This window comes from Salmo salar, chromosome ssa02 (assembly GCF_905237065.1).
Source record: "Salmo salar chromosome ssa02, Ssal_v3.1, whole genome shotgun sequence".
In the NCBI taxonomy this organism is placed as follows: Eukaryota; Metazoa; Chordata; class Actinopteri; order Salmoniformes; family Salmonidae; genus Salmo; species Salmo salar.
This window is the reverse complement of record NC_059443.1, coordinates 60918828-60942771: the sequence shown is the minus strand read 5'-3', so window position 1 is coordinate 60942771 and position 23944 is coordinate 60918828. Positions and strand designations below refer to the sequence as shown.

General features: G+C 42.2%; 1 protein-coding gene across 3 annotated transcripts in view; it reads right to left on the bottom strand.

Annotated features, from left to right (window-relative positions):
* Window positions 1-452: 452 nt before the first annotated feature.
* The window catches only part of LOC106586757 (serine/threonine-protein kinase 10), a 40046-nt gene continuing 16554 nt past the window's right edge, over window positions 453-23944 (bottom strand). Inside the window, exons 5-20 of one of the 3 annotated variants that reach the window (XM_014174358.2) lie at window positions 21232-21304; window positions 20702-20896; window positions 20287-20368; window positions 18892-19023; window positions 17726-18616; window positions 17361-17491; window positions 16835-16958; window positions 16071-16250; window positions 12547-12639; window positions 11870-11941; window positions 10453-10582; window positions 9327-9451; window positions 8562-8753; window positions 5535-5660; window positions 3681-3794; window positions 453-3293 (exon numbers count right to left, since the gene is read on the bottom strand). In XM_014174358.2, the coding sequence (XP_014029833.2) occupies window positions 3147-3293; window positions 3681-3794; window positions 5535-5660; window positions 8562-8753; window positions 9327-9451; window positions 10453-10582; window positions 11870-11941; window positions 12547-12639; window positions 16071-16250; window positions 16835-16958; window positions 17361-17491; window positions 17726-18616; window positions 18892-19023; window positions 20287-20368; window positions 20702-20896; window positions 21232-21304 (2807 nt within the window). In that variant the 3' untranslated portion in view covers window positions 453-3146. The remainder of the gene's footprint in view (window positions 3294-3680; window positions 3795-5534; window positions 5661-8561; window positions 8754-9326; window positions 9452-10452; window positions 10583-11869; window positions 11942-12546; window positions 12640-16070; window positions 16251-16834; window positions 16959-17360; window positions 17492-17725; window positions 18617-18891; window positions 19024-20286; window positions 20369-20701; window positions 20897-21231; window positions 21305-23944) is intronic. The other 2 variants (XM_045707063.1, XM_014174365.2) reach the window with 2 other exon arrangements.

Here is a 23944-nt window from a genome sequence, read left to right as displayed (position 1 = left end):
AGCATACATGTCTGGGCCCTAATGCCTTGGAGACATTACTGATGTAAATATATTGTTTTCTATTGGAGAAACTGTTGAACAGTACAGTATTCCATGCGCTGATGTATTGTGTTGTGTCAAAGATGTCTTTATGATCTATTTTTACTAGTGTTTGAGCTGGAGTATCTTTCCAATTCACCTCCTTACATGTTGATAGCAGGGATTGTTCAACTATGTGGTGAAAAATAGGGTGTGCCATTTTTATTCAATAGCTTTTGTACTATTATTGTTATTGTAGTTTTGTACTTGAGGAAAAACACATTTCGTATCGAACAAAACTCAAACCATTGTCAAAATCTCCTTTCAATGTACTGGTATCACTTTATAAAAATAAAGCTTTATTTAATCAAAGTGGAACGTAAGGTTCACATTGTTCCTATAGACTCACTGAAGAAACAAACAGGTACACGATATTGTATACAGGAAATTGTTTATTTACAGAACAATGCAAATCTACAGTACATAGGCATTCTATAAACTATAAAGTAAACATTATTTTTTTAATGGTAGTTCAATTTCAAACAACATTCTGAAATCAATCAATCATGATACAATTTGAAAATCAGAAGGAAATCATGAAACTAATAACATAACACATATTGACATGATTGGTATTTAATTATATTTTCAATTCAGTTTAAATTTCAGATTAGAAATGAACTATTTGACAATTGAGGAAACTACAATACTGTACCGTAAAGATACATTTCCACATAAATAACTACTGGCAGAGTATCTTCATTTTGTGTAAGGTGCACAGCACTCCTTCATTGTGTATCATGTTTTGTTTTTGTTTGCCACTATTACAGACCAATTATAAAATAGCATCGACTGATTGTTGTTCCTGCAGCCAATCAAAAAAGGGTGAGATAACAAATGGATCAATCAGAAGCCATGATGGCCTAAACCAGTCAGGTCCAACAGTTCCTTTTTAACAAATGATTTTTAACTGTATTGAAGGTTATAGGCTACCACCACTTTAGAGTAGATCATGCATATCTATGATAAAATAAGCTAAAACTATAGTTCTGAAAATGTTATCAAAACTGTTCAACTCATGATAACGTCATATTAATTTCCCTCAGATTAAATAAGTAACGAACAAAACATTTGACTATGATACAGTAGGCTATACGAATATAAAGATCACTTGGGGCGGGACTTGAACTAAGTCTGATTAAAATAACTACACAGAGGGCCACAACATGAATACCGTATCTTCATACATTTTGTTGAAAACATTAAGGCTATTAGCTAGTATGAATGATAATAAAACAGTATCATAGTTTACTTACAAACAAACCCAAAAGCCATGCAGGTCAACTGATGAATATGGTAATGCAATAATACCTTATTAATGGGAGGCAATTTCATAAACAATACACAGACATACCAAACATTTGCATGAAATTCTAACAAAACAGACCTTCATATAGGTCCTCACAGATTTCTAGCGAATTATTTAACAACGCCATTTGAGTAACCACAGTGAAAACCTTGTCTCTGTCTGGATATATAAACAAACACCATTTTAATACCCCCTCCTTAGTATGCTAAAACAAAATGTCCACTCGCCGACTACACCAAATTACAAAAAGGGAGAAACAAATCCCAAGAGTTGTGCTGAAGATGAAAGGCATGCTCATGAAACCTGAAGAAAGATACCAGCCTGGGAATCTCAACCGTTTCACAAATGTTCAAGTAAAACAACAGTGAAAGTAGTGATTCAGTTTGGATTCCAGGCTAGAAGAAAGGAACCATTTCCGACAGAAAAATATAAATCCCAAACTGTTGTTAATAAGCTCCAAAAAATAACATTTGATACCATAATTATAACATAAGAAGTCAAACTTGCATTGAAACCCATGCACAACTACAGGCAGTCACTCCCTAGTCCATTGAAAACTAAATTCAATATCTTGTCAAGATGTGTGTGATTGCATATAAAATATATCATGCCTTTGTTAAGATTCATTATAAAAAAATGTGCTTTTCATCCTTTACCAAAAGTAAATTCTTATCAGATCATTAGCTCTCTCAAACATCACCAAAGATATTGAATATATAAGTTAATTATATTGGACTTCTGGTACAAAATGTTACTTCATCCTTTTTATTTAGTGCAGGGCTGCTCAACCCTCTTCCTGGAGATCTACCGTCCTGTGGGTTTTCAGTCCAACCCTAATTTAACACACCTGATTCTACTAATTAGCTGCTCAACAAGACCTTAACTAGCTGAATCAGGAAGAGGGTTGGGCAGCCCTGATTTAGTGCAAATAACTAAATGGGATAAAAATTGAGCAGCAATAGTTATTTTTTTTCAGAGGAAGCTTAAATTTGACAAGCCAGCCCATTGAAATAAAAGTATACAGGCACTAGATTCTTCAAGAAAAAAAAAGATTCACAAATGAAAAAGAATCATCAATAAAAAATGTAATCTGCCTGAGACACTTTAGTGACTTGGAGGCTAGGATTTGAGGAACACAGTGCCAAAGTATCAAATTTGAAAATGCATAATGTCAAGAATCTCCTTCATAACTCATTTCAAAAGAGGAAGCTATAAGAAATAAAACTGGGTTTTGTTCAGTCAGTGGAAAATGATTTGAAATGGAGTGAAACGGGGAGGTACTACTTCTACAATAAGAACACAAATTGAAACTCTTGCTACGGTGTGCCCGACTGAACACGACCCTATACAATGAAAAAGGGGTCAATTATGTATAACAGATCACCATTAAAAGGGTCTTCATGATTAACACAGTCTGTAGCTTGAGGGCTACTGTCCCATCCTCGTCCAGAAACCGATAGAGGGGTACACTCACCCTTAGAGGGGTACAAACACACCCCTCGGAGATATCGCCCCTTCGTCCCCCTGATTGTCATCAGTGGAGACGGGACAAGGCAGCAGAGGCTCAGTCTTATTAGTGTGTGTGTGTGTGTGTGTGTGTGTGTGTGTGTGTGTGTGTGTGTGTGTGTGTGTGTGTGTGTGTGTGTGTGTGTGTGTGTATCCATCCGGAGTGTGTATATCTATTCATTGTGTATGCCTTCAATATGTGGGTGTGGATATATGTCCATGTCCATCCGGAGTGTCATGAATGGGTTAACCCCTAGAAGCCAGTGGAGTGGACACTGGGGATGGGGTAGAACTTAGAGATGCGGCTCTGGGCTGAGGGGTTAAGGCACTCTGACTCTCCACTCATCTTAAAGAAGACCTCCTGCTCCTGAAGCTTCCTGGCAAACTCTTCCTCCAGAGCCTAAGAACAACAGACAAATTGTTGGTGAGCGGATCACAAGCAAGTGATTACATAATAATCATTTGGCGCTTGCTTATATTTGTACTGTTTTACATATCCCCCTGAGACACCCTCAGAGAGTGGGGTCAGGGTCAGGCATTATCAGCAATTAGGGTTAAGTGTCTTGCTCAAGGACACATGGACAAATGTTTCACCTTGTCAGCTCTGGGATTCAAACTAGCGGATTTCGGTTACTAGCCCAACACTCGAACCGTTAGGCTACCTCCCACCCTACCTGCCACCATGTGTTTCAACTACAAGTATCTCATCTCCGAAACAAAATATGTGCCAAATATTCAATAGAAAAATTAATCATTTCCTGTCAAGCGTTAACTGGTGTAATGTTACCTTCTTCCTGGGTCGTAGTTTCTCCCTCCACTCCTTCAGCTCCTGGCTGTGCTCCTCATCCAGCTCCTTCAGCTTCTGGGTCTCGTGCTCTATCAGGATGTGGCACTTCTCGTTCTGAAACACACAACACACACATTGGGTGTTACATGGTATACTGAATCACAGATGAATCAAAGTGTGTTGGTGTGCTTATGTGTGTGTTTTCTATTGCACCTTGTGCAATTGCAGATTCCCTGATATGCATGTGTGCGTGCGCGTGCTAAATATTTTATTCCATACACTCTTAGAAATAAGGGTACGGTATTGTTCCCTGGAGTACAAAAATGTCAAAATACGTATAATGTTGCTTCAGAGGTAAACATAATGATCTCACATGGTACTGTTTCGTACCTTTTAGGATACATGTGCAGACAAAGAGTATAATGGTACATTTTTGTAATTTTGTTACCCATATTATGAATATAAAAAGGTACAATCATCACACTCAAAAAAGGGGTACAACGTGAAGGTTATTTTCCCAGGTTACAAATGTATTTTTTTTACCCTCAATACCCACCATACAATGCTAACTTTTTGCCACCTAAAAGGAACTAACGGCTTTGTCACTGGGGTGGTATCCCAAAAAGCCACATTTGTACCATAATTATTATCTTCATATTTCCCAGCATGCTCAACTGCAAGTTTATTTTTAAAGAATTGTTTTTAATATCTGTTTTTGCATGTACATTGATTGATTAATCTTATGCTACACAAAGATAAATAATATAAATGTTTGTAAACTAATCCAATCAGTTAGTTCGATTTTTTTCTCCCATTACTGAAATGGTTGTTCCAATTTAAATGGCTTAGGTAGTCTCCTCAAAATGTTCCTAACTCTGGAAGTCATTATGAACGCAGGTTGCAGGTGAATACAATTCCAACAGTTGGATATCTTAACTCTGTCTGGATTCCAATAGGAATTACAAATCACTTTGCAAACCAGCATAAAATGACTTGCAGGTAGACTTGCAAAATTCTGGTGAATTTCCCAGGTTTTCTAGAAATCACAGTCTGAAGATTCCTGGAAACAGGAGGGAATAAGGACGAAATGCTTCAAACAGAATTTTCCAAAAATCTGGGAATTTTGGAAGCAGGCCTGATGTGTCCTATAAACCATGAGTTTCATGACACTGTATTAGGGTAAAACTAGGCCTCAAAATAAGGCCTCATGAGATATATAATGTATTGTCATAAAGAGTTTAATTGGAATGGTAATATATGCTTAGGAACTCACTTGGTGAAGGCCACATGACTGAAAATGAAAGAATTTAACAACAATGTTTCTGTTACTAACAAATACAGTCATGGGTGGTAACTCTACAATTCAATCAAAAAGCAAATTGGGGAAATGTATTGGAGGCTTGGCACAGCGGTGTGCCTTTCAGATAGTTATTTTTGGCCACCCGTGAGTGGAAATATTGTACAAGTTTAAGTGGTCTATGGTAGAGGTCCATTTTTGCCACTTACAAGGAACAAATGGCTTTGTCACTGTGATGGTTCGATTCCCACGGGGGGACAGTTCAAAAAAAAAAAAATGCATGAAAATGAAATGTATGTATTCACTACTGTAAGTCACTCTGGATAAGAGCGTCTGCTAAATGACTAAAATGTAAATGTAAATATACTATGTACTATAAAAGCACAAAGCATGCTTTTGTACCTGTGGAGAAAGGTACTATCTGAGGTATGAACTTGGGTACAAAATATGTACCCATAACTAAAAGTATAAAGGAGGACCCTACAGGGTACAACCCCAGTGACAAGAAGTTGTACTCTTTTAGGAACAAATCTACACCTTTATTTCTGAGAGTGTACCTGTAACTGCTGCAGCTCCCTGATGTTGGCGTCACACTGCAGTTGCAGGTCTCTCATCTGGTTCTCATGTTTCTGGTGCTGGTGGAGCCTCTCATTCTTCTGCCTCTTCTCCTCCTGGGCTGCAAACTGACAAACACACAAAAACATCTCAGTTATTCAACTCACACGAGTATTAAAATAGGCCCAATTACAGTTGGAACTTGATACATGCTTAATTTGCACTGGGAGTCTCAAGCTTGACATAGCATTGCCTAAAGTACTGTAAATCCTTCAGTGCCTGGGAAAGTCCCTTTGACTTGGATCAACAAGTTCTGAGACTTTACTTCTTTCTCCACTGAACGCAATGTCTATAATCCCTCATTAGCTGGCAGCATTGGTGCAAAACTGAAAGCGCGAACCACCGCATTTAACCATGGCAAGGTGACTTGGAATATGGTCAAATAGAAACAGTGTAGTTATTCCCTCCATAAGGCAATCAAACAAGCAAAACGTCAGTACAGAGACAAAGTGGAGTTGCAATTCAACAGCTCATACATGAGATGTATGTGGCAGGGTCAACAGGCAATCACGGATTACAAAGGGAAAACCAGCCACATCACGGACACCGACGTCTTGCTCCCGGACAAGCTAAACACTTTCTTCGCCTGCTTTGAGGAAAACACAGAGCCACTGACGCAGCCCGCTCCCAAGGACTGTGGGCTCTCGTTCATCATGGCCGATGTGAGTAAAACATTTAAGCGTGTTAACCATCGCAAGGCTGCCGACTAAGACGGCATCCCTAGCCGCGTCCTCAGAGCATGCGCAGACCAGCTGGCTGGAGTGTTTACGGACATATTCAATCTCTCCCTATCCCAGTCTGCTGTCCCCACTTGCTTCAAGATGTCCACCATTGTCCCTGTACCCAAGAAAGAAAAGATAACTAAACTAAATGACTCACTTCTGTCATCATGAAATGCTTTGAGAGACTAGTCAAGGTTCATATTACCTCTACCTTACCTGACACATTAGACCCACTTCAATTTTCTTACCGCCCTAATAGATCCACAGACGATGCAATTGCCATCGCACTGCCCTATCCCATCTGGACAAGAGGAATATCTATGTAAGAATGCTGTTCATTGACTATAGCTCAGCCTTCAACACCATAGTACCCTCCAAGCTCATCATTAAGCTTGGGGCCCTGGGTCTAAACCCTGCCCTGTGCAACTGGGTCCTGGACTTCCTGACGGGCTGCCCCCAGGTGGTGAAGGTAGGAAAAAACACAGGGGCGTGCTCAGCCCCCTCCTGTACTCCCTGTTCACCCATGACTGCACGTTTTTCCATATTGTAGATCAGTTTTGTTTGAGATCTAGTAGCTAGTGAGTTTTAGGAAGGAGTTCTAGAGGCTAGTGAGTTTTATTATTTTTTTATTTTTTATTTAGAAATGTGTGTTTTCTTGTTTTTAATTGTTGACAGCCAGTAGACACCATGTTTATATTGTAGAAGGTGAAGCATTGTAGTTGATTATAATGTGAAGTGGAAGTTGTTTTCTGTTGGTGGTGAGCAAACTCGTCCAACAAAAATTAGGATATATTTGTTGTCTTAAGGGGGAAGGTGTTACAGGCTTTGGTTTTTCCATTTATGTTTTGAGGTTGGACTTTAGCACGTATAGCTCGTTAGCACGTAGGGCGCACTGATTGGTGTCACCTCGTTAGTCAATGTGTTACACCTGTGCTGGCTTGTCCATCTCGTTAGTGGGAAGGTGTTTCACCTGAGCTGGTCCAGGTTCTATTTAAGAGTGTCTGGCCCAGTGCTCCAGTTGTCTTGATAGATGTGGTGCGAGCGATTCCAGCCCCTCGCAAGTGCCGTGCTAGAGTGGGCATCCAGTCAGGTAGGAGTATGCCTGCGCAGTACATCTGGCCACCACGTCTTCAACTCAATCATCAAGTTTGCAGATGACAACAGTAGTAGGCCTGATTACCAACAATGACGAGAAAGCCTACAGGGAGGAGGTGAGGACCCTGGTGGAGTGGTGCCAGGAAAATAACCTCTCCCGCAACGTCAACAAAACAAAGGAGCTGATCGTGGACTTCAGGAAACAGCAGAGGAAGCATGCCCCTATCCACAGACAGAACCGCAGTGGAGAAGGTGGAAAGCTTCAAGTTCCTCGGCGTACACATCACTGACAATCTAAAATGGTCCACCCACACAGACAGTGTGGTGAAGAAGGCACAACAGCGCCTCTTCAACCTCAGGAGGCTGAAAAAAAGTTGGCTTGGCCCCTAAGACCCTGACAAACTTTTACAGATAAACAATTGAGAGCATCCTGTTGGGCTGTATCACCACCTGGTACGGCAACTGCACCGCCCGCAACCGCAAGGCTCTCCAGGGTGGTGCGGTCTGCCCAACGCACCACCGGGGGCACACTGCCTGCCCTCCAGGATACCTACAGCACCCGATGTCACAGGGAGGCCAAAAATATCATCAAGGACATCAACCACCGGAGTCACGGCCTGTTCACCCTGCTATCGTTCAGAAGACGAGGTCAGTACAGGTGCATCAAAGCCGGGACCGAGAGACTGAAAAACAGCTTCTGTCTCAAGGCCATCAGACTGTTAAATAGCTATCACTAGCCAGCTACCACCTGGTTACTCAACCCGGCATCATAGAGGCTGCTGCCCTATGTACATAGAATCACTGGTCACTTTAATAATGGAACACTAGTCACTTTAATAATGTTTGCATACTGCTTCACTCATCTCATATGTATACACTGTATTCTATGCTACTGTATTTATTCAATGCCACGCCAACATTGCTCGTCCTAATTCCATTCTTTCACTTTTAGATTGTGTGTATTATTGTGAATTGTTAGATACTACTGCTCTGTTGGAGCTAGGAACACAAGCATTTCGCTACACCCACAATAACATCTGCTAAATATGTGCATGTGTCCAATAAAATTTGATTTGATTATACTTTGAAAATAACATCTAAATATATAGGTTTCCACTCTCAGTTATGTGTCCTTTGACCTTTATCTCTCACCTGTTTGACCTTCTCCCTCTCCTGCTCGGGTGTGATGGGGCCCCCAGTGATTCGGAGGCTCTTCTTGAACATGGCCATGCGCGTCTTGGCATCGCTGCGCTGGATCTTGGGTAAGCGGGCCCTCTCCTGTGTCTGCCTGTTCTTCATCTCCTCAATCAGACGCTGGTTGTAGCGCTGCATCTGCTCCATCTCCTACAGAGAGAGAGGGAGGGAGAGAGAAAGGGAGAGAGAGCGGGAGAGAGGGAAAGGGAGAGAGGGAGAGAGGGAAAGGGGACAGAGACAGACGGACAGACGGAGGAAGATAGGGAAGGAAAGAGGGAGGGAGGAAGGAAGATAGGGAAGGAGGGAGGGAGGGAAGGAGGGATAGAGAGACAGAGAGGGGGAGGGAGGGAGATTATGTAGGGAGGGGAGGGAGAGGGAGGTAGGGGGGCAGAAACACATCATTAGCTTCCATAGAAATTAGATATTTGAGATATTAGAAGGGTTGCCAAAGTGTTAGCCATGTAGTTGTCTTGTCAACGTTACGCAGTCCGCATTTGGCAAAACAATGACGCATCATTGTTGAATGCAGAAACAGATATACCCAGGCATATTTCCAATCTGATTTAAGATGTTATTAGTTTTGACTCATCATTCAGTATTATGCCTCACTCTATTCCCCAAACTGTTCAGGTATTTTGCTCCTAGTGGTTCTGTTCAGGACTAGGCTTATGAGATCTGATCCTGAATCAGCTGTTGTTTGTCTATCTGGAAGCCTCACTGTACCTTCTCATGTCTCTTGAGCAGCTGGTGTCTCTGCATGAAGTACTGGTCTTTCAGCTGTTGTTTAAACAACTGGTGTTTCTCCTGTAGGTGGCGCTCTTCCAGCTCCCACATTGCTGCTTCCCGTGCTGCAAGGACCAAAGACACAAACTCAGTACAAGGAAACACTGCATTACACAGAAGTTCAGCATATTATTACCAGATACAATACCCCACCATTGTAATCAGATCTTTCATCTGTATTCCTTTGTATTTGATGTTGACGAATCTTGGCACCCAAAAAAAACCATGTCACTAGATTTGACTAACTGGTTAGCTTGGAATGCGTTTGTGAGACACTTGCTTCAGACGTCCATTTTCTTTCCCTTTCTAACATGGTTCATACTATTCAATCAGCAAGTCATCAAGGCCTACAGCTTGTGAACATTTCTGTAAGCTGATGTGTATAGGATGACTGGAATCTGACCAGGCAGGGTTAGAAGGCTGCTGTTCATGTTAGGTTCTCAGCATTAATAGGTATTATCAGACGGGTGGTTCGAACCCTGAATGCTGATTGGCTGAAAGCCGTGGTATATCAGACGGGTATGTATACGACGGGTATGACAAAACATGTATTTTTACATTGGTAACCAGTTTATAATAGCAATAAGGCAGCTCAGGGTTTATGGTATATGGCCAATATACCACGGCTAAGGGTTGTCTCCAGGCACTCCGTGTTGCGTCGTGCTTAATATTGGCCACATACCACCCCCCCCCGTGCCTTATGGCTCAACTAGTGTCAAGGCCTGACGGGCCTTAGGTTGAACTCTGTAGCACTTCTGTTTTCAGTTATATACTGTGTCACTGTGGGTTTACGGTTTCCATCTCACACACAAACAGTAAGGTTTACCGTATTTCCTTTAAGTATGCTGGTGATAGCGGCTAGGGTAGACTGTGCTTCTATGTGGTGACTCTGACCTTTGTAAGGTAGTGTATCTATCCTACTACAATGTGCATCTGTGCTACTTGCATCTCACACAGAGCTATGCATCTTCTGTTTGTGGTTAAGGCAGGTTTCTCCCCTCTGAAAGGTGCTATGACTGAGTACCTATCTATAGTTTATGTATCACGCTGAGAGATGCATCTTCACCTCTGAGGAGCTGTTGTTTGTGGTTGAGACAGTCTCTCTCGATGGTGGCCAGCTCGTGTTTGTGTTGCTGGATGATCTTCTTCAGGGCACAGTCCAGCTCCTGCTGCTGTTTCTGCAGGAACTCCTGCTCCTGAGGAGGAAGAGGGAAAGACAGCTGGATAAGTAAAGAATCTCTATATGCCCCTCAGACTACACTCTGGACCTCCAAGCCAGTTCCACTGCATTTTTTCATTGTTCCCCTCTAATCGGGGACTGATTTAGACCTGGGACACCAGGTGTTTGCAATTCATTATCAAGTAAAACAGAAAACCAGCAGGCTCCGGACCTCTTAGGGTAGAAGTTGAGTACCTCTGCTATACACTGTGATCCAGACAGAAGAAGAGAGAGAAAGAGAGTGATATTAGTCAAATGACAAGGCCATTAGCAGGCCAACTGAGACCAAATTCACCGAACCAAAACACACCAGGAGTCACAGAACACAGTGTCATTTCTTAGTTAGAAGATAAGTTGTTACACTTACTCAGATTGCCAATACACCCCTAAAACCAGGCCTACAATGTCACTTGAGTAAATTAAGAAACACCAGGAGAGAACTGTGTCGGTACAGTTTAAGAGATGAACAGAAGAGAGGTTCAAACCAACCGTAATAGCACGGCAAACAAAAACCACAGGCTGACGATGCCAAACAACACGCGTCTGTCCGTCAATTTGGAATGGCTGTCTTCACCTCACCTCAACTGCTCTAGTTCCCCCAGTCGACTCCAACAGCACGAGAGAGAGTCACCTTAGAGTATCGAGGCTGGCAGACAGGTCTAGCTTGTTGATGTTACCCCCCCCCCCCTCCCCTCCCCCCTCCCATCAGGACAGACGCGTAATCTGACCAACCCTACTGTATGGGGTCTGGGCTATGTGTTTCCATAAACATTTAAAAAAAAAAATGTTTAAATGGTTTACCTGGGGATAAGTATGGCTTGAGTTAATGGACCACACTGTGGAAGCTGGCAACAATGTGGCGACAGGACGAAGACTAGACGTGCCGGGTCATCGAAAACATAGAGCACCGGATGTCGACTGGTGGACTTGATTCGTTTATGGGCAATGCTCTGTGAATGTTGTTTTTCCATTGCTAAGTTCCAGGTTGATTGAAATGCTATGTTCAGGGTTGATGACATTTCCTCTATAGAAACGTGTCGGCCAAATCCCAAAATAGAATACGGCTGCATTCCCTTTAAACCAGCCCTCCACATATTGATCAGTCCAGGTTTTAAGGAAAGGAGAACACCCACAAAGCATTCCACTCACACACACGCACCAATATAAACCCTGCCATCTCAAAGTCAGTGAGTGAATCTACTGCCATGTGAGAGAGCAAGAAGAGGACACATTTCAAACCAAGGGGGGGAATCTTACAACTTACATCCTGCATGGGGGCGTTGAAGAGAGTGCAGGAGGACAACTGAAAAGATTGAATCATGCCCTGGACCACTCCCTGTAGATCACAACAGATTAGACCTGTACTCTACTAACTCATAACATGTAGCCTGAACACCAGTCTGTTTGTTGCATTACTGCCAACACTCCTTATCATGCATGACCGTAAGGGAAAAGGAGTTGGCAATAGTGCACAAGCAGACTGGCACTCAGGGTAGACCAGAACAGATAACACTCTACTAATCATCAGCCACTCATCCATAAACATTGCTGGCTAAGTTAACCATTACACTGACACACTGTTACACCCCCGTAATATACAGGCAATGTGTTCCACAGTGATTCACAGGTGGGTGGATTGTTAGAAAACACATCAATAGTGTTGGACTATACTGTAACTTGTGCTGGAAGATACTGTAAGCCTACTTGATTAGTTTTGAATTAAAATGATCTACTGTAGAATAATACATACACAAACTCTATTTTTAACCAAAAACAAACCACACAAAAGACAAGTTTTGGAAAAAAATGATTAGCCCAAAAATTCCCAAAGGGGCTAAATGACAGTGATCTTGAAAGCAGTCAACAGAAGAATTGCAGACTGACATTGAAGGGACAGTCCAAGTAGGAAAGCCACACCAGACGTTTTCCACAACAAACTACCTCTTCACGTGGAGTCGTGATTATATCCTTTTTTTCCCGTTTCACGATAGCGTTTCTCTTGTGCCTGGGCGCGAGTCGCATTTCCTGTTTGAACTATGGCATGAAGCAGCCCACCAACAAACACACGACAGTGACAGCAGAAACAACACAGACACAACAACAAGGCTTTGATATGGATTTGTGTTTCAACTCATTAGCCAAAGTCTATGAGAAGTAGCCTGATGCCAGATTTGTATGTATGCGTGGCATAAGCCAACATCTCGGACTATAGCGTAGTCAGAATCATTTGGATACAGCGCATAGGCTACAGATCTGGGATCAGGTGACGAGAAGTGACCGTTTCAGACTGATTTAGACACAGGTTATATAAACCCTATGAGAGAGATCTACTGTAACCACAGGTGTGTCAGTAAAACGCTAGCTGCTATAAATAGCCATGGGATTGTCATGCTGATTGGGCTATCCTCTTACGATGGCACACAATGGGATTAATACTGAGGACGAACTGGGGTGCACATGGATAAACATCTAAACATTCACATGACTGTCAATGCTAAACAAGGGAAACCCTTCCAAACAAGATTGAGAATATATCATCTTTGTCAGCTGGGCTAAACTACCCTGTGAAACGTAAGATATTGAAAATAAGACTAGTTATTAGAATTTCTTGTGGCATGATGTCACCAATACATGCATATTAAAACCTCTTTTAGTGATCCAGTTCAACAGTACATCATGCATATTAAAACCACTTTTAGTGATCCAGTTCAACAGTACATCATGCATATTAAAACCACTTTAGTGATCCAGTTCAACAGTACATCATGCATTTTAAAACCACTCTTAGTGATCCAGTTCAACATGTATATTAAAACCACTTTAGTGATCCAGTTCAACAGTACATCATGCATATTAAAACCACTTTTAGTGATCCAGTTCAACAGTACATCATGCATTTTAAAACCACTCTTAGTGATCCAGTTCAACATGTATTTTAAAACCACTCTTAGTGATCCAGTTCAACATGTATATTAAAACCACTCTTAGTGATCCAGTTCAACATGTATATTAAAACCACTCTTAGAGATCCAGTTCAACATGTATATTAAAACCACTCTTAGTGATCCAGTTCAACATGTATATTAAAACCACTCTTAGTGATCCAGTTCAACATGTATATTAAAACCACTCTTAGTGATCCAGTTCAACAGTACATCATGCATATTAAAACCACTTTTAGTGATCCAGTTCAACAGTACATCATGCATATTAAAACCTCTTTTAGTGATCCAGTTCAACAGTACATCATGCATATTAAAACCACTTTTAGTGATCCAGTTCAACAGTACATCATGCATATTAAAACCACTCTTAGTGATCCAGTTCAACAGTACATCATGCATATTAAAACCACTCTTAGTGATCCAGTTCAACAGAGCTCATCGATAGCCTGGGAAAACAACTAATCTCTGCAAGAGTAGCTTAGTATATTTCTGTCTTTCAATAAATGTTGTTGTTGTTGAAAAGACAACTATTGCTTGTCGTCTTTTCCTACCAGCACTGACTTTGCTGATAGCTTCTTTACTGAGGAAAAAAGTACTTGCGACAACGGTGATATGTGGTGACAACGGTGATATTCTCACCAATCTATCTTAAGGTGACTAAGTTGCTCTGGATAAGAGAGTCTGCTAAATGACTAAAATGTCAAACGTAACAGCAAGACATTGTAGTGAAAACAATCCTGCAAATCGCAGACAGCCAATGAGAGTCCAATCGCTGCTTAGCCTAATCTAAGACGCATCAGCATGTTTATCTTCCACAAATGTACTGTACACCGCAAGCACACACACAGCCAGACCTTTACAGTATCAGTTACAACGTTCACATACCACACACACTAGTGTTGTCATGACACCAAAAATGTGACTTTGATAACGATACCAGGATTAGTATCATGGTACTTGATACCATCACGATACTCAATATCAAAAACGATACCACGGCTTAAAAAGGCGCATCGGCCAAATGTACAGAATGGCACTTGATCCAGATAGCCATGTACGTGTTAATGAATCAATTATACAATTTGACTTAGTTTTTACTAATCTAAATACATAACATAATGGGACTCATTTATTTGAATGGTAAATCTCTACTGATAAACTGGGTAAATCAAGATGTAGCCTAGGTCTATTCACAATACAGATGAATGCATATTCAATAGGAGCAGGGCCGGATTAAGACATCATAGCCGCCCCCCCCCATATATATATTTTTTAAATGGCTCTGCCTTTTGGGCCCCTTATGTGCTTGGGCTCCGAGGATTCAGCCTCTGTAAGCACCTGCATTAATCAGGCCCTGGGAGTGTGTGCAGGCTTGTCTTGGCTGATTTAATGTGGTAACAGATTAAAAACAATCCATTTCCCTTCCATTTGTGGCCTTGTTTTATTGTACTGAACAACAACATTTGCATAGCAGAAGTAATATCTTCTTTTATAAAAGTGTGCGCTGTGTCTAACTCTTAATGATGTCATTCAAACACAGTGACAGAGACAGGAGAGACCTGAGGCGAGGGAGACCAAGTGAATGAATAACGTTTTTGGGAATGACTGTATGGTTATTGGTGACAGTCAGCTTTGAAATCAGCATATTTTCCATTATGGTTTGCATTATTATCACAAACAAAGTACTAGGGTAGAGAATTTATGTTAGCTTCAGCTGTAAGCTAGCAAGGAAAGTTAGCCTACAAAGCTGGAAGCTAAAAAGTTATCTTATTACATTGTTCTAGCCTGTAATGAACATTGTTTTGCGGACAGTAATTAACAGTTGCACAATTTCTACGTGCTGTGTTGCATTATTCAAGTGTGTTAACTTCTGTGCAGCATGAGTGGGGAGCTAACACGATGCAGCCCAGACTCCCAGTGGTTCTTCAGGACAGACTAGAGCCAGTATGAGAGGGGAGCTAACACGATGCAGCCCAGACTCCCAGTGGTTCTTCAGGACAGACTAGAGCCAGTATGAGTGGGGAGCTAACACGATGCAGCCCAGACTCCCAGTGGTTCTTCAGGACAGACTAGAGCCAGTATGAGAGGGGAGCTAACACGATGCAGCCCAGACTCCCAGTGGTTCTTCAGGACAGACTAGAGCCAGTATGAGAGGGGAGCTAACACGATGCAGCCCAGACTCCCAGTGGTTCTTCAGGACAGACTAGAGCCAGTATGAGAGGGGAGCTAACACGATGCAGCCCAGACTCCCAGTGTGAGCAGTGGTTCCTCAGGACAGGCTACAGCTAGCAATGGGTAAGTGAAGCAGGCACGGTGCTCTCGCGCTATAAGTGGACATTGGCTGTGCTGATAGACTTTATCCTCTCTCAATCAGTAAACGACGTGAGATACATTTGACAGAAGAACCGAAAGTACCAAAAATTCTAGCACTGAACCGTTTTTCATGTTCTAGTATAGAAAAAGTCCTGAAGTTTGGGTATACCGTGCAACACTAACACACACTGCCCTCTACTTCCTTACCTCTTTCTTGCGGTTCTTGAGCATGTTCTGGAACTTGGACAGCTCCTTGTCCTGCTCGGCCTTGATGCGCTTGGCCTCGTCCCTCAGCCGGTTGGTGTGCTCCTGCTCCAGCCTCTCGATGGTCTGCTTCTGCTGTCTCTCCAGGTTCTCCACTTCCTGGTCGTAATGGCGCTTCTTACTCTGTAGAATGAGGATGTCATTTTGATTCGGTGTCAGTTCGTCCCTTTCACTAGAAATAGAACTAGTATCCCAACACTGGTCATCAATGAATGACTGGCATATTACAGAAAGCCATGGCATTTCAACGGCATCCAGTTTGCCTTGGATTTACTAGCTGGCTAGTGGATTCAGTCTCTGTCTAAACTGTGAGTGGTAGTTTGACTGACATACAGAAGGATTTACCTAGTCCAGAAATAAGTAATGATGTAACAGGAGCAAAAGGCACATGGAAGCTGTGGTGTGGTATGGACGGGGCATACCTCTGTAATACTAGGCAGAGACGAACTGGTTTTACTGGGTTAATTCAGCTTACTGTTTCACAGTCAAGTGTGGTTTAGCATGCTCCTTCAGGATTGGTTGTGATCACACCAGTAGGCAATCTTCTGTCACTGTGCTAGGTTGGACACAGTATGACTGGGGCCAGGGTCACGAATAGGCAATTAAAGTACTACTGCACTACATGCAATTACAGTACTACACGGTATCTTTCTATAGGTCTCAAAGCACCTCCCATTGAGGCTTTGACAAAATGGATAGTGACTCACGGTCGTCTCCTGTTCGAAGCGGCGGAATATCTGTTCTTTCTGCTGCTGCAGTTTATTGCTGAGCTGCTGCTGGGCCCTCTGTTCCTCTTTTTGCAGGAGACGCAGCTCCCTCAGCTCCTGACGCCTGGGAGAGGAGGGGGAGGAGGAAAAAAACATGAGAGAGGATCATCTTTTTCTCCAAAAGGAGATTAACCAACCCAAAGCAATGGAGAAGGGTCTCTCAAGAGACCAATGAAAACGTTATATAACAAGATATCTCTATGCGTACGACTCAGTAGCACTTTGATATGCAAATGAACTGAGGGCAAAAGGGGGTGCAACTCAATATTAGGAAGGTGTTTCTAATGTTTTGCACACTCAATATACTAAAATACCTACATTTGCTAGTTCATTCAGTTCAGTTAGAGGCTAAGCTTGAGCTTATACTGCAGGAGAGATGGATTATATCCTTGCATAGTATTGGCATATATGCATATATTTCAATGCATAATGCTCAAAATGCTAATTCCTGCAAACAAATCTTTACCTGAGGAACCTCATCTCCTCGTTCTTGGTGTCATTGTCGGTGACGATCTTCGACGTCGTCACGCTAACCTCGACTCCATCCACCACGAACCTACGGGTCTTCTTCAGTGTCTTCTTCTGGCGCTTGGTGTCCTGAAAAACAAAATGGTGGCAATAAATATACCATCAATACACTGTAGTTGGACTACTTTATGAGATAAAGCGGTCATAATAAACATTACAATTCATAAGCATTTATAACACCGATAATAATGTATGAAGCATTTATAATGGTGTATTCATGAGGGTTACTATTGGATTACTTAGCTATTACCAATGGATTTGATCAAAGACATTCTCTAAAGAGAGTGTACTGTGATGCCGTACCTGTATGGAGAGGGTTCCTGGCTCCTTGGTTTTGGTCAGGAAGCTGGAGATGGACAGGTTCATGTCTATACTGCCGTTATCTGCAGCAGAACTACTCCCAGAGTCCGAATCCCTCTCCTTCTCATCCTTAGACTTCACTGGAGTTCCTGTCTCCACAGTTGGCTTATACTCCACTCTCTCTTTCTCTCCTTCCTCCTCTTTCCAGACCGCTGAAGATGAAGGTGTGAGTTTGTCGTCCACCTTAGTCTCCTCTGGGGTTGTCACGGTAACCTTTGCTTCCCGGCTAGGCTTCCCGTTGGCTGGTTCCTCCTCAACTTCCATCTTGTCTTCCGTTTGCTCTTCCTTGGCCTCTGACCCTTCTGCGGTGATCTCATTCGTCTGGACCTCAGCTGTGTCCACTTCCTTTTCATCTTGATTGGATATGGCCAGTTGTTCCATCTCCTTGTCGGCTATGGTGACTTCAGCATTGGAAACGGTTCCTTCTGGTTGGGGCTCTGCTGGTTTCTCAGCTGGTTCTGAAGAAGCTATCTCACTGGGTTCTGTTGGGGAAACCTCTGTTGTTTCTGGAACCTTCTCCTCCTCTTCCTTCACCTCTACTGGTTTCTCACTGGCTTCTGTTGTCTCTCCATTTATTGGAACACCAAGGGTCTCATCCATTTTCTCCACTTCTGCAGGGACAGCAGGCTCCTCGACGAAGCTAGTGTCCACAACCAGGTTCTCCTCTGGCTTGACAACACTTGGTTCAGGGATCTTTTCAACAATCTGTGGTGTTGTGATAACCGGTTCAGCCTTCTCCGGTAAAGACTCCAAGATGGAGGCTGAGGGAGACTGAGGGAGTTTCTCATCCTCCGAGCTGGCAACACTGGCATCGGACGGTGCACGTTTGTGACCCTGAAGAAGACGTGATGAAAATCAAAATGTAGGTTAAAAATAATCAGATAATAAACAGATAATGTCTAGATTAGCATTCAAATAATAGAAGATTGTAAATATATCCTTCTAACCAATAGTCAATCACTGTCCTTATTTTTGTCAAGTCAGTACAGACTGTAGCCTGTTCTTTATAATGAAGGATGAAGACCACAGATGAATACACACTGTCCATCTATAGCGTTTCACACTCATCTGGTTCTTTTTCTAACTGAGCTGTCTGTGGTGTGACATACCCGTTGTGTCTCTCCATCCTCCTCCTCCTCTTCCTCCTTGTGATCCTCAATCTCCTCGTAAACCTCAGCCTTTGCTTCAGCGATCAGCTCCCTCAACGGTCTGCTGTCTGTCACAGTACTCAAAAATGGATGCTGCAACGATTAAAAAAAAAAGATGCATAATATTGAGAACCCTTTTAGATATAAAGACTATTATGTCCCCTTGAAGTGTACTACTTACACTGCACCTGAAAAGAGAACATAAATATTTGTGCGATTTCAATATTGCAGTCACAGAGGTGCAATAGAGACGTCACACAAATCAAGATTTAAAGAAAAATGTGTACAAAACCTGTGTACAAAACCTGACAGACTGACCAGGTGAATCCAGCTGGAAGCTATGATCCCTTATTGATGTCACCTGTTAAATCCACTTCAATTAGTGTCAATGAAGGAGAGGAGACGGGTTAAAGAATGATTTTGAAGCCTTGAGACAATTGAGACATGGATTCTGTATATCTGCCATTCAGAGGGTGAATGGGTAAGAGAAAAGATTTAAGTGCCTTTGAACAGGGTATGGTAGTAGGTGCCAGGCACACCAGTTTGAGTGTCAAGAACTGCAACACTGCTGGGTTTTTCACACTCAACAGTGAATAAAGAATGGTCCACCACTCAAAGGCCATCCAGACAACTTGACATAACTGTGGGAAGCATTGGAGTCAACATAATGCATCCCTTTTCCAAACACCAAAACCAAAGTCTTACCTTGTTCTTCTTTTGCTAGGACACCTGCTGAACAGCCTAAGAATATGAAGTTTCTTCGCTATCAACACGTTCGTCGGTGGTAGACTACTGTTCTGTATTTTCACGCCCATTTGGCCATTTGGTAAAAGATACCAACAACACTCCCGTTGCACTGTCCCACACTGAGCTCCAGCGTGTTTATGTCCTCCGTACGCCATATCTTCTTACTGTCTGTCTGGAAGTCATTCTGTCTAGCTTGGCGGTCGCTCTTTAAACCCTTTTGGAAAGAAAAGCCTGTTGTGCTAACGGAGACGCAGTGGGGATAAGTAAGTGTTGTTAGCGCGCTAACTAGCACACCAGGTACCTGGCTGTCACAGATGTACCTTAGATGCACCGGCTGAGCAGCTATTGGATCATGATCAGGGCCAATATCGCCATGTATTTAATTTGACAGGTGGCCGTGGGATGGATTGGGGCGGAGTGCTGTGCTAGGGGGCGGGGGGGAAGAGGGAAAAAACAGGACAATGTGGGGTGAGGAGGAGAGGAGGTGGGCTGAGGGGAAGAGGTGGTGGGCTGAGGGGAAGAGGAGGTGGGGTGAGGGAACAAGGGGGAAAGTGAGGGCAAAAGGGGGAAAGTGAGGGCAAAAGGGGGCAACAGGTGTGTCACCATTACCTGTAGAAGTTGTGCCACATTCCATCTGTTGTCCACATTCTTATCGAGACACTTTCTTAGGAAATCACTGAACTCTGGAGACCTGAAGAGAGTGAATGGAGATCACTTGTAATAACTACAACATTGAAAATGGGCTACAATTAAACAGTGTCATGTATTCCTCTCAAAGGCATTGAGGTAAATTAGAGTAGGTAGAACCATCTGAAACAGATATGGCAGGTGCAGAGAGGAGTGAATTAGTGATACAATCTCTCTAGGCAAGAAAGTGCAAGAAAAGGAACATTGTGCAGAATGACAGCGTATCAAAGAGGGCATTTCTTCCTTCCCATTTAATTGAGGGCTCCTGAAGCCAAATCTAGACAGAAATAACTTGTCTGCCAGGCTGCCACATCACTGACTGACATGCCAGACTTACCAGCGTGACGGCTGCATCAGGGTAGGAGGATCGGCCTTGGCTATTTTCAGCAGGACTCTCATAGGGTTCATCTCGTGGTTGGGAGGCTCAATCTGGGCCATCTCGATCAGAGTCACCCCCAGGGACCAGATGTCAGCCTTGTAGTCGTACGGACGGTCCTTAAACGTCTCACACATCACCACCTCCGGGGCCATCCTGGGAAGAACGGATAAAAAAAGAACCAATCAGAGGATATGAAATGTTTCAGTGAAATATGAATTACCAATGAAAAAGGGACTAAATATATTAGGTGAAATGTAAATGACAATGAAACGAATTGTGTGGAAATGTGGAATTGTATCATTCTTGTACAGTAATATTGGGATTTTGTAGGCTATACATTAAGGTTTCTATAGATTGAAATGCAAGTCAATATTTTTGGGGGAATACATTAAAAAGTAAATCATGATGACTGGCCAATTTAGAAGAATGGGGAGAAATAGTAATTTTATGAATTACAACATTATGACAGGTTTTCATGTTTGACTCACCAGTATGGCGTCCCGATGAAAGAGTCTCTCCTCTGTAGTGTTTTGGTATTTTTGGCCGACACACCAAAGTCAGCTGAAACACCGATGGGAAACAGTGCTGCTGTTAGCAACTAGGGTACAACATGTTGTTGTTGTTCATAAGAATTAACCTAAGCCAGGGGTATTCACCCTGGGGTCCACGACCCCCTAGAGGTACTGCAGGGGGTCCGCAAAAATATACACGGTATATATTGAAGTGATTTTGTTTTACTTAAATGTTTTTATTAATATTGCTAGCATCAACAGAATATTTGTTAAATGACATACACTACAGTTCAAATGTCCTTGTTTTTGAAAGAAACGCACATTTTTTTTGTCCATTAAAATAACATCAAATTGATCAGAAATACAGTGTAGACATTGTTCATGCTGTAAATGACTATTTTAGTTGAAAACGGCAGATTTTTTATGGAATACCTACATAGGCGTACAGAGGCCCATTATCAGCAACCATCACTCCTGTGTTCCAATGGCACGTTGTGTTAGCTAATCCAAGTTTATCATTATAAAAGACTAATTTATCATTAGAAAACCCTTTTGCAATTATGTTAGCACAGCTGAAAACGGTTGTTCTGATTAAAGAAGCAATAAAACTGGCCTTCTTTAGACTAGTTGACTATCTGGAGCATCAGCATTTGTGGGTTCAATTACATGCTCAAAATGGCCAGAAAGAAAGAACATTCTTCTGAAACTCGTCAGTCTATTCTTGTTCTGAGAAATGAAGGCTATTCCATGCGAGAAATTTCCAAGAAACTGAAGATCTCGTACGCTGTGTACTACTCCCTTCACAGAACTGCGCAAACTGGCTCTAACCAGAATAGAAAGAGGAGTGGGAGGCCCCGGTGCATATCTGAGCAAGAGGACAAGTACATTAGAATGTCTAGTTTGAAAAACAGACACCTCACAAATCCTCAACTGGCAGCTTCATTAAAATGTACCCGCAAAACACCAGTCTCAACATCAACAGTGAAGAGGTGACTCCGGGATGCTGGCCTTCTAGGCAGAGTTCCTCTGTCCAGTGTCTGTGTTCTTTTGCCCATCTTAATCTTTTCTTTTTATTGGCCAGTCTGAGATATGGCTTTTTCTTTTCAACTCTGCCTAGAAGGCCAGCATCCATCCTTCACTGTTAATGTTGAGACTGGTGTTTTGTGGGTACTATTTAATGAAGCTTCCAGCCTGTAATCGAACCCACAAATGCTGATGCTCCAGATACTCAACTAGTCTAAAGGCCAGTTTTATTGCTTCTTTAATCAGGACAACAGTTTTCAGCTGTGCTAACATAATTGCAAAAGGGTTTTCTAATGATCAATTAGCCTTTTAAAATGATAAACATAATGTGCCATTGGAACACGAGTGATGGTTGCTGATAATGGGCCTCTGTACGCCTATGTAGATATTCCATTAAAAATCAGCCGTTTCCAGCTACAATAGTCATTTACAACATTAACAATGTCTACACTGTATTTCTGACAAATTTGATGTTATTTTAATGGACAATTTTTTTATTTCAAGAACATTTCTAAGTGACCCCAAACTTTTGAACAGTAGTGTACCTACACATGGCTAACCTTTGTTTAACCAGATAAACAGATGCTCTTAGCGAAAATGTGTTTGGTGTTACCGTTCTAGCTAATAGGCTATGTTCAGAACTACAATGGAAATAAGTCCCAGACTTTATCGTGTGTTATCCTCTATGATTTCACTCATGTGCATGTACGTCTTTCTCAAGTGTGCTTGTTTTTTTAATATGGTCGAATTAATAAAAAATTGGGCTCTGAGTGACGCAGCGGTCTAAGGCACTGCATCTCAGTGCAAGAGGCGTCACTACAATCCCTGGTTCGAATCCAGGCTATATCACATCCGGCCATGATTGGGAGTCCCATAGGGCGGTGTACAATTGGCCCAGCTTCGTCCGCGTTTGGCCGGGGTAGGCCGTCATTGTAAATAAGAATTTGTTCTTAACTGACTTGCCTAGTTAAATAAAGGTTAAATTAAAAAAATAATAAACCAAACAATTATGTGAGAGTTCCTGTTCCAATTATAACACAGCTAGAAGAAGGAGTCAGATGTCTCACCGGATGTATAAATCTGAAGCATCCGCTTAAAACTACCAAATATAATGATGAGAGGAAGTCCAGTGGCGAGAAGTGGGAAAAGCTGAAGCTAGATGAAACTTGCCGACATTCGACTCATTTACTCATCGATTAAACATTACAGTTCTCTTCCAAAAACGACAATAACTGTTACGAACAGAGTGCACTAAGTTTTGTAGACTTGACCCTTTAGAACATTTTTGAAAAAATGGCATTGTTTAGGAGTGCAAGGGCGAATTGAGTTATTGCACATCCTCAGTTCACAGACTAGGCGTTCCCCAACAGCAATATGCAAACGCATGCTAGAACGAGCCAATAGGATTGCGCTACCTGGTGCTTGGCTCTGCCCAAACCTTGCTTGTTCTGCCCACTAAGCTTACTTTTCTCCCATTGGGAACAACACTGTTGGTGTATCTTGGGTTAGTTTACCAGTATCTTTGATTATGATGTGGGGAGGTCAAAATAATGAAAAAACTATTTACCAAATCTATTCATTTTAACATGTTATTTACTTCTCCTTGCCAGTATCATTCACCTGATGATAAGACAAGAAGTGACATAGTTTTTTTGCTAACGTATGA